This window comes from Malaclemys terrapin, chromosome 3 (genome assembly GCF_027887155.1).
Source record: "Malaclemys terrapin pileata isolate rMalTer1 chromosome 3, rMalTer1.hap1, whole genome shotgun sequence".
Classification (NCBI taxonomy): domain Eukaryota; kingdom Metazoa; phylum Chordata; order Testudines; family Emydidae; genus Malaclemys; species Malaclemys terrapin.
In genome coordinates this window covers 132,492,686-132,506,781 of record NC_071507.1, presented here as the reverse complement: position 1 = coordinate 132,506,781, position 14,096 = coordinate 132,492,686, and the positions used below count along the sequence as shown (strand labels likewise).

The following is a 14,096-nucleotide window of genomic DNA, read 5'->3' as shown; positions in this document are numbered from 1 at the left end:
AGGGTCGAAATAACTTTTTTATGTGTGGAAGAATGCGGAACAAGGGTAATGTAGGCTGAGGCGGAGCTCAGGTTGGGGGAAGAAGGAGGAGCAAAGAGGAGCTCACATTTCCCCCTACACCAGACCCAGGTAAAATTGCTCCATGAAAGTCTTCTGCACTCTTTGAGAAAATACACTTAATATTAGGGCTAAAAGGAAAGGAAAAAAACAACAACAAAAAAGTTACTTTAAAAAGCATTTGCTAATAACAAATAGCTCATAAATCAGTCCTCAGTCTTCTGGTTCTCTTTAGGATTGTGACAAACAAAGTAGTGCAATCTTGAAAAGTTATTTTTAAAAAACAGAACAAAAACACGTCTTGTGTATATCCTCTAACCTTCTTTTGATCTTGTTAGAAAACCATAAACTTCAAAGGCAATATACCAAGGTACCTTGGGATTGTTTATCTACTGATTAATGGTATAACATCAGGATAAGTTTCTCTTATCAGTCTTTCATTCTTCTGACATTTCATTTTTTTAAATTTATCTTTTCCTTTGTATAATACTAAAAAACTGGCCCAATCAGTCTATTTATGACAGATATGCCTGGTGCAAATTAGATAAATATAGTTTTTGGATTCTTAGTCTATGTGCTTGTAAATACGTATCTACATATTTTTATAAATGCACATACATACACAATCAAAAATTAGTAGACTGGCAAAAGTGTAAGAATTTCATGTGCTTATCTAGATACAAACAATCATACATTGTGAATGAGTGGTAATAATATACTTTTGTATTATAGATATTCTTTCATATAATCACTGAATTCCCTCCTACTCATATTTTATATAACGTTTAACTTTGTCTAGATGTACACCTCTACCCCGATATAATGCGACCTGATATGACACGAATTCGGATACAATACAGTAAAGCAGTGCTCGGGGGGGGGGGGGAGAAAGGGGGCTAAGCAAGTTCAATATAACACAGTTTCACCTATAACGCGGTAAGATTTTTTGGCTCCCAAGGACAGCGTTATATCGGGGTAGAGGTGTACATGTGACATGCTGAATAGTCTGCTGTCATACTGAATGACACTCAAGCTTCTTAGTTTTAGTTGTTCAGACGTTTCCTTTTTCATGCTAACACGTGGAAAACAGAATTAAATAAAAGTTTACAATGAACCTTCATATAAGCTGCTTCTTTACATTTTTCTCCTGAATTCCAGGGTTCACTTAAATACAGGTACAGAGAGAAATTAACATGTAAGCAATTGCAGGAAGTGTACTGTCTGTCTTTTTATTTAAAGATTATTTTATAATGGTCCCCAGAGTTAATGGTGTTACAATAGAAGTGACTATTTACCAAAAAAAAAAAAAAAAAACATCAATATTTTACTTATGACTTCTAAGTATTAATTAGAGAAAGAATCTTTCTATGGGAATAACATTCAATAAGTCATGAGCAGATGCAGTAATTTTGCAAGGTTTCTGTTTTAAAATCTAACTGGAGCAAAGCATTCTCCAGTTATCCTAAGAAAATCAGGTTTGTTAAAACACCTCCTGTTATTTAATTAATTGTTTTGAAAGAGCCATTATGGTGGCTGCTGTGTGTGTGAATGGGATATTAAGAATAACGTACCACATACTAAATCTTGAGAAAATCATTGACAGCTATCATGGCTAAACTCTGTATATACCATGTCAATAACAATGGCTCTCTATTCTCATATACAGGTAATTGGCTTCTTACATGTCACTACCAGTTATGTCATTATCAAACTTAACAATCTGAAATATGTTAAAATCATTTATCTGCAATATAATGTATATAATCTAATTTGACTAGACTTGTTCATAGTGGAAAATCACTGCCGCATGTATTCAAAGAGTAAGAGTGAGGCAATAACTAATCAAAGCAAATTTCTTACAGTTATGAGCGGAGAGAAACCTTGTTATGGGTTGAAACGGATATGTGAACGTGCCCTTCATTTGATATATTTGTAACTGACTGTTAAGTGACCACACTTAAAACAGGATTTATTATAATCTAGCCAGAAAGTAGCACCATTTTATTTCATAGAATTATAGAAATGTAGGGCTGTAAGGGACCTCAAAAGGCCACCTTGTCCAGCCCTGTGTGCTGAGGAAGGATTAAGTATACTTAGACCATCCCTGACAGAGGTTTGTCTAACCTGTTCTTAGGTGGGGTATTCCAGACTATTCATACAAATACTCTTTATTTCCCAGTGTATAAATAATGAGAGAATTTTACAGAGCACAGCGACTTCAGCAGACAAATATCAACCCACTCAATGCATCCTCAGAGCATGCACATGGAAACAGCCACTTGTCACACCATCTCAATAATGCTTGTTATAAGTCTATTGCACACTTTGTTCTAGAAGAGGACTATTAAGTTAAAGAGACTCATCCGCATAAAGACACAAGATTATGCCAGTAGCAAATATCAAAACACAACCCCAATGAAAAAACTGCATGAAAGCACAACCCAAAACTAGCAATAAATTTCAAAGCATTACTGCCCTAATGGAGGATATAACATCAATGTAAGCTAGCATTTCGCAAAAGCTGCTGAATTTCAAACTGTTTCAGTGGCCCCACATAAACACAACACAGTGGGCAATGAACTAATGGGACTGTTGTGATAAAAGGTGACATGCCAACCACCTAATATTTGTATTAAGTAGGGAAGGGTTTTGTGGGAGTTAATGGGGAGGGAATGAAGAGAACAAGGAGCAAGGAGAAGTGAATGTATTTCTTAATTATTATTAAGACAGGTGATTAAACGTTTTAAAAGCTTCCTTGAGATTACTGCTTGCAATCCACCAAAGGAAATGCCATATTTTTCCCCTGACGGCAGTCCCAAAATGCTAATCTAAAGAAAGATACTCTTCCCTGCTAAACAACCTTCAAGAAGGAGAGAGGGAAGCGGGGGAGGGGAGGAGAGCAGACTTTTTTCTTACCTAATCAAAATTCAAGTTTAACCACAATGATAAAGAACATTTCCTGAAAAAGAAATGCAACATTTTTTTCTGCAAAATAAGTTAGAGGATGGCATTTTCATACAGATCAGCAGCATGCTTTTGGTTTTTATACTTAATTTAAAGACTTCTTTATCATCATTAAGACTTATTATGGAAGATGGCTATTCTTCTCAATCCCCTTTCACTGGAGCTAGTTTTAAGTGAATTTTTAAACCTATTACTTAAATATCTTAAGCATTAAACATGGATAAATTAAGTAATACCCTGGGTAGTGGGGGGCATTTTCTCTCTCCCTTTTCCGTTAGATGTAAATAAATATTCCTCCCCATCTAAGAAACCTTGTGGACGTCAAGGTCCCCATACTGTATTTTTTCTGTTAAGAACATTGCAGGCTCTTGAGGAAGATAAGGATTACTTAGTTTTCTCTTTTACATGCAAGTTCCTCCCTCTCTCAAGAGGTGGGCAATCTTTAATAATGTTGTTTGTGTCTCAACTACCCAAGGTGTGAAACTGTTTGCAAAATATGTCAAGTTTGGGGGGAGAGGTTATTTACACTATCATCTTTTACATAGTTGGTTATGTTGAATATAATTTTGGCTTGGTCGGGCTTCATGTTAGTGGATGTCCTTAGAATTGAAAAAAACAAAAATCAGAAAAAAATATGGCAAAAAATAACTATTAAAGAAAGTCACATGATAAAGACACTGGTTGACCCATACATGGTTAGTGCCTTTAAAATGTTCAACTGGTCATCATAATAGCCATACTTAAATACCAAACAAAACAGGAGCATGCCCTCATTTCTACAATAGGTATCCAAAGCCAGTTATCTAAATGTAAAAATTATTATCTTTAAAAGAATAAATATTGTCTTTAGTAGCAAACTCACCTTGAGTCCACAGGATTCAGTTTTCAGCGGACTACCCACTCCTACCTATAGCACCACTTCTGTGTTTCTACTCCCTTTCAGAAAAGCTACAGAGGGATCTTTAAGTAGTTTGAAATATCGATTTTCTAAAAGAAAGTTAAAAGGTTCAGTTGAAAGAAGTACTGAAGAATTATGTTGGAAAAAGGAAGGAAGAGGTGGTAGTTTGTTTTTCAAAATTCACTCTGTACTCCACACCAGTGTTCTCCGATGGGTAAGCCACCTTCACCAGCTGAATTTGTCTGCTCTCTTTTGCTCAGCAGATTCCTCCTCAGGTCCATGTCTCCCCAACCCAACACTGTCCTATTACAGGACCCAATTCCACTCTCATCTTCCTTCTGACACATTACTAGTCCCCTGTCCCACTCCCTCTGGTTCCAGGTTAGTAGCCACTACTCACATTCAAAGAATGTCTGCTGTTGACCCCATCACCACTAGCCACTCTAACAGCAGTCCCCTGTCTTTCTGAAGGAGTCACTCCTTCGTTCTACTAGCTTCCACCAGTTCCTGGACTACTTTCTAAAGGCGGAAATAGGTAGCAGATTTATAATGAATCTTTCTGCAGAGCTGCCTGCCCCTACTTCCACCTGAAAGCAGATCTGTCTCTCCTGCCTCAGCAGCAAAAGAGGGTCTGCAACAGGAAGTCTGACCACAAATGCAGAAAAAGAATTAAAAGGATTAAAAGGAGAATTTTTTTCCACATTTGAAAGTACCATTTTTTTATTTTAAAGTGTAGTTAGAAAGTATAACTAGACCTTAAAATTAATGAACATTTGGAAGTTAAGCAAGATCTTTAAAGATAATAAAAATACAATCTCTCATTTAAAACAGTTGCTTCCTAACAAAACTGGGAGTGGATGGGTCATTACACAAACTAAAAACTATTTCCCCATGCTAATTTTCCCCCTACTGTTACTCACACCTTCTTGTCAACTGTTTGAAATGGGCCATCCTGATTATCACTACAAAAGTTTTTTTTCCCTCCTGCTTATAATAGCCAACCTTGATTGATTTGTCTTGTTAGAGTTGGTATGGGAACACCCATCTTTTCATGTTCACTGTATATATATCTTCCTACGGTATTTTCCACTCCATGCATCTGATTAAATGGGTTTAGTCCACAAAAGCTTATGCCCAAATAAATTGATTAGTCTCTAAGGTGCCACAAGTACTCCTGTTCTTTTTTCAAAAGAAAACTGTCTCCGTATATAAACGGAAAAAACATTTATACAATGCTTTCTTTCTGCCCCAGCGTACTATAATATCTTAAGCCATTATACAGACTTGTGTATAGTGATTTAAGATATTGTGATTTCATTTTTATTAACACAGACAAAAACATTGTTACCACTCAACTCAGCTATTGCCCCATGACAGCTGTAACTATAGCTTTAGCAATATGCCAAGTCTCAAAAGCTACCAGAATAGTCACCTTTTACCTTCAAGAAGAAACTTGCCTCTAGCCTGTTAATGTCAAGTGGACATCATTTTTTTGGCGGAAAACTTGAAATAATGAGTAAAAAAAGGAAAGTTTGATATCTGTGTCACGTTTAAATAAATTCTACTACAGTATTACTAATATATCTACTGTACCTCATTCTGAAGCTCGTCACCACTTTTACTAGATGCAAGCATCTCATACAAAGTGCAGCAGAGATCATCTGTTGTTGGTTCTCCAGGGGTTCCTTTTAGTGATTCATTTAGAAACTTCCCAACCTCATACCACAGAAAAGAATCATCCACTTTTTCCAATGACTTGAGATCAGAGTTATTGCCATAACAATTCTGGAAGTTTTCCAAATCGTTATTCAGAAATTTCTTGTAATCTAAGCTTATAGTTTTCTGTTCAGCAGCCTCACCATTTATTGGCAGTTCTTCAGAGTGATCCAGGTCATGCATGTCAAATGAAAATACTATATTTTTACCAAAGATTACTCTGTTATCACCATTTTGTTCTTCAGCAATCCGTATAAGTGCTGTAAGCTGTTCTTCAGTGAAGTAAGAAGCAATCCGGCATGTGGCATTACAGGCGGCAGTAGCAGATGATGATGGAAAGGGCCCAAACATCTGCTTGATTGCCTTTGTTTCATCATGACCAACGCATTCCTTCATGTGAAACGTCTTAAAGAGAAAAACAGCTCCACTTTCAATTGCTTCTTGTCCATTTTCTGTTCCTACTGTGCACAAAAACAAAAGAAACTTCACTACATAAATTCTAACAACTAAGATAATTCTCTTTTACTGCCTATCACATAACTATATTCAATTTGTTGCTCCAAACAGTGTCATATGAGCAATGAAAGTGACATGAATCTTTAAACAAAGAATAAAACAATAAGAATAAGTTGTTGCAGGATTTTACAGTTACAAAGGTGTTGTAGCAATAAAGCATCTAGCTTTTACTCATTTTAGTTGTACTTTTATTTATGAAGTATTTCTATGTCTATCACCTTGGTATCCTTTATGAACTTAAAAAAACAAAAACAAAAAACCTATTTTCACACCATCAATATTCTTTGTACAAACTAACATTTTTTAAAAATTGGAGAAGGTGTTGAGGATGTAAATCACACAACCTGACTGAACGTTCTAAATTACTTTAGAACACAAGATCAAGTCAAAGCTCTTCTCTGCTCCTCTAGCTCGATTCAGCCACTAGGCGTTTACTGTATACTGTACAATACATACATTCTAATTTTATAACTAATGCAACATCATGTTTATCAGTTAATGCTGGATACAGATATTTTGTCTATGGACAAAACCAGAAATTTACAGTGTGCTCAAATCAACAAAAGCATAAAGAATATTAATTTTACCATTTATATTTATAAATCAGTGTCAATAAGAGCTTCTTAGGGAACCAAGTGCCAAGAGAACCTTTAACTTAGTTGTTGCTGGTTTTGCTGATGATTTCATTTGCCTTGTTCTTGATTTGTCTCTTTTTATAAGTAATACGTAAATATACTAATTTATGGTGAAATGATGAATTATGTAATTTTGACAGACACTGTATATCCCTACATTTTGTTTATTTGCTTACTGCTGTACTGGGGTAAAAACAAAAACAAAAAAAGAGAAACCCACAACATCTTTAAATTAGATAAAGCTAAATTAGCTTTAATACATCAGGCACTTTGGGAAGCAAAAGGGCAAACAATAAATTTAATTTAATAATTTCTAATGAGTGCACTCAATACTGGGCTGCTCCCTGGTTACTTTTAATCCTTTTAAAAGTGTTTCATTACTAGACACAGATATCCTAGGAATCCAATGACAAAAAAAAAAAAAATCTACCCACGAACACCTCCTCAAATATTCAGGCTTAAGTACAAATCATGTTCCTTAAAGTCACCAAGAATATTATGGCTGCTCTATATCTTTGAAAAGTTTCAGGTGTTTTTCGTTCATAGGCTATAGAGCAATTACTTCTTTGTATCCCAGTACAACAAATAATGCTGTCACTCACAGTGCAAGTTAGAAATATTTAATCAGAACTAAGACAACTCTGAATGCTGATGATTGGCTAACTAAAAGTGATAGCAGCTGTGCTTGACTGAAGACACTGTTGTTGAGTTTAAAGCACAGTAGCAGGCCAGCCTGAACTTCTCTCTATATCTGGGGTAGAATAAGCTAGATCTCTCCTTGCTCTCTCAGCAATGCAAGCTGAGTTAATCTAGTCAACACCAAAAAATTAAAAAAATATCCTTAGGAATTCCAATAGGTTTCAATCAAATTAATTCTGAGATCTCAGGGACAGTATATCGACTTTTAACTTCATTTCCTCCTCAGAAAAGGACTGGACATGAAGACAAAAAAACCTCAAGAATTGGGATGATGAAGACTCAGTAACTAGTTCTGTGATAAGCAACAGAGGGTCCTGTGGCACCTTTAAGACTAACAGAAGTATTGGGAGCATAAGCTTCCCAATACTGGGAAGTTCTGGGAAGTTAGTTCTGTGATGTCACCACCTGTTCACACAAAGAAGTTGTTATAGTATATATAGAGCTGAATAGCCAGGATTTAAAATAGTCATCATATATAAGAAGAAAGTAATTACAAATAAATTGATTTTCTGCACAAGGATTTAATGGACTAGTTTTAGAAGATGCTAAGAAACCTTGAAGTCAATGGTACTCAGCGCCTTTGGAAACATCAGGCCACAACTGAGTAATGCATATTCAAAATAAGCAAGATTGAAGTTACTTTGAACATTAGTAAAGTAATTTTAAAATAGTTATTTAAATCATTCTTGTTGCTTAAATAAGGTAAATTTAACTCAATAAGATGGCTAGATTTAACAAGTTCTACTACTCATTTATGTTGCAAAAATTGGGGAATACATTTCTGATTTATTTTAAACTAACTTAGTGTTGCAAGTCTTCATAAACTAAGCTACTGGTTCCTAGTTTGTGGGGGAAAAGGGGTTATGGAATTATTGGAACAAACACACTTAATTGTTCTATTGACAGAACAGTTAAAATCCTGTGAAACATGCCTTAAATAATCATTTTTAGCAAGTGTATATAAGTTGATTAAAGTTCATATATTAAAAGAAAAGGAAAATACTATCGTTCCTATTAAATCTTAAATAAAAAATTGTTTATAAAAAAAACTCTCTAGGGAGGAAAAGGTTTCTTCTTTATTTGTTTTACAGAAAGAGCCAGGATCAACACTCTTTTGGGAATTAGCGCTTGCTGGATCCTGGTATGGTGGAGTGAATCCAAAGCTGCAGCATCAATAAGGAGTATCCAAGCGAAGGAAGGGAAAAGTAATATCACAATGTCATGCAAGTGGTCCATAGGGATGATGGGTAGAGTGTAGCCAATCAGTCTGAAGTGCCAAATAGGAGTAACCAAACATTAAATACCTAATGGGTAACCTTACCCATCCCATGGGTTGAAGGGGAGAGCATCAAAATCTCTAATCTTAAGTGGATAAAAATGTCAATGGGTCTGGACAAGAAACGGAGAAAAGTGGGCATAACTAGCCAACATAACATCAACGCGGCAGAACATAACGATTATAAATAGCGGCCCAGGAAAAGATAAACTTATGATATGGTTTGACGGTGGAAGGGCGTATAAGTATAGAGGGTTTAGTAATTGTACACACATTTTGAGGGAGAATCCCTCATGTGCTTTTATAGCATGGTATGCCCCCAAGTGGACAAAAGAAGAAAGAGTCCATATTGTTAAAATAGGCCCATATTTGTCAATATAAGCAATGCCTTATTTAATATTATTGAGCCATGAGGCGGATACAATTGGGTAGCGGTTCATTGTGTGCCTCAACAAAAGATTATACCAAGGATTCAGTTAAGTTTGCAACGACCTCGGTAGACAGCTGGTAGAGCAAAACAATGGGTGTACGAGAAATATATAAGCCAAGTTTTGTTTTCCGACTGGTCTGAAAGTAGCAGAAATATAACAGAAAACATGTAAGTGGGATATGGAGGATTGTTGGACCCAACAATTTTAGTAAAATCTTTGCCATATTATGGGTATTCCAAGGCTTAGTAAGTTAAAATTGGTCATTATATATAGAATTCACAGTCCATTTTCATAAATTTCTTTAGCATTTTAAAAATCTTGAATTTCATGGTTTCAGATATTTAAATCAAACTTCACGGTGTTGTAACAAAACATGAATACGTATTTTAAAATGTAAATACGTAAAGCCCTTAAGACTCAGCATTTCTCAAACTGGGGGTCCCAACCCCAAAAGGGGTTGCAAGGCTATTGTAGGGGGGTTCATGGTATTGCCGCCCTTTCTTCTCTGCTGCCGTTAGAGTTGGGCAGCCAGAAAGCAGCTGCTGCTGGCCAGGTGCTCCGCTCTGAAAACAGTGCTGCCACCAGCAGCAACACAGAAGGATAATCCTAGATAAAATGACAATGTTCTCACAACATTCAAGATGTGAAGTTTCATTGTACACAGGATGGAATGCAGTTTAGAGAAGAATACCAGGAGATGAATCAACTAACTGATGTGGAAATCAGAAACGATCTTTGGCAGAAACTTCAGGTTGAGGCCCAACAGTGACTCTGTCCGTGTGAAAGGCCATGTAAGGAGGGCACAAGATGAGGACCTGGATGAGGGCCTAGCGGATGAGATTGCCTCACTCGTGGCTGTCTTCATTGATAGACAGTAAATACAAGTAGTCAGTTGCTCAAAAGGGGGAGACCCATCAGTCCAAATGACACTAAGTTAAGGTCCCAGGAAGGAAAGAGTTCCTGGATCAGGAGGAAAACCATGCGAGAGTCCTTTAAGGAATCTCACCATCATACCGGGGCAAGGAAACAATGTAGGCTTTGTACAAGAGCATTACTCTCTGAAGCAATCAAGTCTGTCCCTTAGCTTAATACCAGTATAGCTGGCTGGGGCGTAGCCACAGGTGGGTCACAGCCCACCCACTTAGCATCCAGACCCACCCCGCAGCCCCGGCTCTGCTCCTGCCCCAGTGCTTGCCCCACTCCTCCTGCCCAACGCTCCAGCTGGGGAGCGGGGTCGGGGGCTTGCCCTGCTCCAGTGCTCCAGCCACGGAGTGGGATTGGGGGCTTGGCCCGCTCCCGCAACCCACACGGCACTCCAACTGGGGAGCCGGGTCGGGGGCTTGCCCCGCTCTGCCCACCAGGCGCCCCTACCAGAGAGTAGGGCGCGGGGGCTTGCAAGGCCCCAACCCCCGCTCCCCTGCTGGTGCACCAGGCAGGTGGAGCGGGGCAAGTGCCCACCCCATTCCCCAGCAGGAGTGTCGGGCAGGTGGAGCAGGCCAAGCCCTAAGCACCAGGCAGGGGGGCGGAGTGGGTGGGGGCACAGGGCGCACATTTTTACCGGTTCACCCAGTTTTCTGGGGGCCCTGACCAGAGCATCATTCCTCCTCCTCCCCGCAGGGCTGGCAGGAGGAGGGGAAGGCAGCCCTGATGACTCCTACCCCAGTAATTGCCCGCCCACCCCAAGTCGGGGCCCACCCACATGTCCTGTCCTGGCTACTGATACCTGGCATCAATTTCTGATAAAATAAATAGCCCAGTATAGCTAGACTCAGAGTGGATACTGGCAAAAACTGACACTGCTTCCCAGACAGAAAGTCACTTGGTATGTCAGCCTGGCCAAGGGTTTTCTACTTTGGAGCAAAATGTCTCAAACCACAGCAAAGCAGTTTCTTTCTGCAGATGTCATTTAGGCAGTCACGTGCAAGGATGTATGTCTTGGATCCCATAGTACTATCAAGGTGATGGACTGCCATATTTACACATATAACAGGTTTACGTAGCTTAATCCCCACCAGTCATATTTATCCTGTGGCTGCTGTTTGAGATTTCTGAAACAGTAACCAGGAAAAAAATACAGGAAAGTTTAAGCCTACCACCACCAAACTCAGGGAGATAATCCTTAGCCAAGCATCAACTATGAACAAAGAACACCCCCTACCTACAAAACATCTCCTTGACCCTCATGCTGACAAGGGGTGACTAGGAGGTAATGGGGCTCAACCCCCACCAATAATGCTAATTGAAATTTTCTCAACAAAAAAGATTTTTTTTTTAAATGCGGTTTTGTTGAAAACAAATTTTTCCCCACACATTTTGTCTCACAAAGTTTGGTTTATTGAAAAATATTTAAATTTTTTTAAAACATTTTCATTTTGACAGACTGGGATTTTCCTCTTCCCCCTACCCCACCCCTTAAAAACAAAAAAAAAAAAAACCAAAAACAAAAAAACACAATAACTCCACTCCGTTCCCTACACTGGTAAAAGGGGTGGAGGGGAGGTTAAAATTAGAGGCTTCTTCTCTGTCTCTTGTTTCCCAAGTGCCTAGTTTCAGAATGATAAAGTTATTAAAAAATCCACTCTCTACTATTACAACTATTTCTGCACTGAAGTGGATACCACAAAACTTGTTCTCTTCTCCACTTGTTGATGTGCCAAAAGTAACTGTAACACCTTAATTATTGGAGGTTGCTTAAAGAGCAGTAAGAGACAGCACTCTAACAGTATGAGATGCAACAATTCCAGAAAATGGAAAATTAAGTCAAATTTAAAAGATGTCCTGAGGCCCAAATTCCAACCTCAAATATGCATATGTAACTCAGATTGGCTTTAGTTTCCAGGGTATATCTGAGGGAAGAACTAAGGAGTACAAAACATATATATCAACTTAAAATTTGGTTTTCAGGTTGAGGATATTAGATTACTAACAAATTAAGACTTACCTATTTGTTTTGCAGCCTGTAATATAGTTCTTAAATGACCATTTACCGACTGCTGTTCTTTCTTGTCCAAACTATCTTCAACAAATTTTAGTATCTTCTTCCATGTAAGCTCAGAGCACATTAACTGTCTATGTAATTTTGACCTTTTATTCTGAAAAAGAATAATCAGAGAAAATAAGGGCATTTTGTTTAGAATTAACATGCAGTTCGTAAAAACAAAGGCTAATAGGAGCTGCGGAGCCAGTACTCGGGACTAGGATGACCAGGTGTCGACTGGAACACCCGGTCGAAAAGGGACCCTAGAGGCTCCAGTCAGCACCACTGACCAGACCATTAAAAGGCCGATCGGTGGTGCTGCGGCGCTAAGGCAAGCTAGTACCTACCTGTCCTAGGAGTCTGGTGGCAAAAGGAAAATCCAGGGTTTCTTCCCCTGATGGTTATTGCTAAAATACAAACTGATCTGTTTCCCTCAATCTCCTTCCCCCCTGCAATGATGCTGAAAGGTCATTTCCTCTGCTTGTTGATCCTTCTTATCATCTATGTAAATTACATTTCCATTGTTTCCTAATGTCCTTTGGAAATACCTTTAAGGTGGCAGAACCACATTCTTGTCTAGAGTGGGATAGCTTTAGCCCTGCCTGGCAGACATAATTTAATAATAATTTTCAAAGTTTTAATTTGTCCTCTGTACATACACCACACAATAATATTGATTTTTAGCATGATATTAGCTTTCTATTGGTATCTTACATGACACCTTCTAGATGGCGGGCTATGAATGCTCACAAAATTGGGGGTTGGGGTGCGGGAGGGGGTGAGGGCTCCGGCTGGGTGTGCAGGCCCTGGGACGGTGTCAGAAATGAGGAGTTCAGAGTGTGGGAGGGGGCTCCGGGCTGGGGTAGGGGATTGGGGTGCGAGCTCCAGCTCGGCGTGCAGGCTCTGGGGTGGGGATGAGGGGTTGGGGGTGCAGGAGGGTCCTCCGGGCTGGGACCGAGGGGTTCAGAGGGCAGGAGAGGGATCAGGGCTGGGGCAGGGGTTTGGTGTGCGGGAGGATGTCAGGGGTGCAGGCTCCTGGCCACACTTACCTCAAGCAGCTCCTGGAAGCAGCGGTATGTCCCCCCTCCAGTTCCTATGTGGAGGCACAACCAGGCGGCTCCGCACGCTGCCCTGCCCCAGGTGTTACCCCACAGCTCCCATGGGCCTGGAACCACGGCCAGTGGGAGCTGCAGAGGCGGCGCCTGCGTTCAGGGTAATGTACCGAGCCGCCTGGCTGTGCCTCCGCGTAGGAGCTGGAGAAGGGACATACCATTGCTTCCAGGAGCTGCTTGAGCTGTGGGGGTAATACCTGGGGTAAGGGCAGTGTGCAGAGCCACCTGGTTGTGCCTCCACGTAGGAGCTGGAGGGGGGACATGCCACTGCTTCTGGGAGCCGCGCGGCGCCATGGCACACACGGAGCAGGGCGAGCCCCAGACCCCGCTCCCCATCAGGATGTGGCCCCCGGGCCGTAGTTTGCCCGCCCCCGTTCTAGATACATCAGTGAGTTGGGGTACACTGAACTGGTGAGGCCAACTGAAACTTACTACCAGGTATCAGTGAGCCTCTTGCTTTTTGGGATGCTGTTAGGGTGACCAGCAGACAACCATCATGGAAAATTTCAACCTGAATGATTCAAGTTTGGCACAATCATAACCTACTGAAAAACAGGATATTTATAACAGAAAGCATTGGGCAACCCTCACTAGAGGCACTGCTATCTGCATCACCTATTTATAAAACCTATTTGCTCTCTATCCTCTCTTTTCCCAACTAAATACACCAATACCAGTATTTGTAAGCTTTCCGGAAATGGAAAACCCCCACCACCAAAACCATCCCTCATTCTAGTCATTACCACTGTCCTTCTCTATTTTTTCTTTTTTAAGGAAAAAAAAATGTAATGATAAAAGGAATGGAATTTTAAAAT

The 14,096-nt window shown here is 39.7% G+C and overlaps 1 protein-coding gene across 2 annotated transcripts in view; it reads right to left on the bottom strand.

The window, feature by feature from the left end:
* Positions 1–14,096, bottom strand: part of ASCC3 (activating signal cointegrator 1 complex subunit 3) — a 508,554-nt gene that overhangs the window by 465,152 nt on the left and 29,306 nt on the right. For both annotated transcript variants that reach the window (XM_054023229.1, XM_054023231.1), the window contains exons 3-4: positions 12,134–12,284; positions 5,513–6,096 (exon numbers count right to left, since the gene is read on the bottom strand). In XM_054023229.1, the coding sequence (XP_053879204.1) occupies positions 5,513–6,096; positions 12,134–12,284 (735 nt within the window). The remainder of the gene's footprint in view (positions 1–5,512; positions 6,097–12,133; positions 12,285–14,096) is intronic.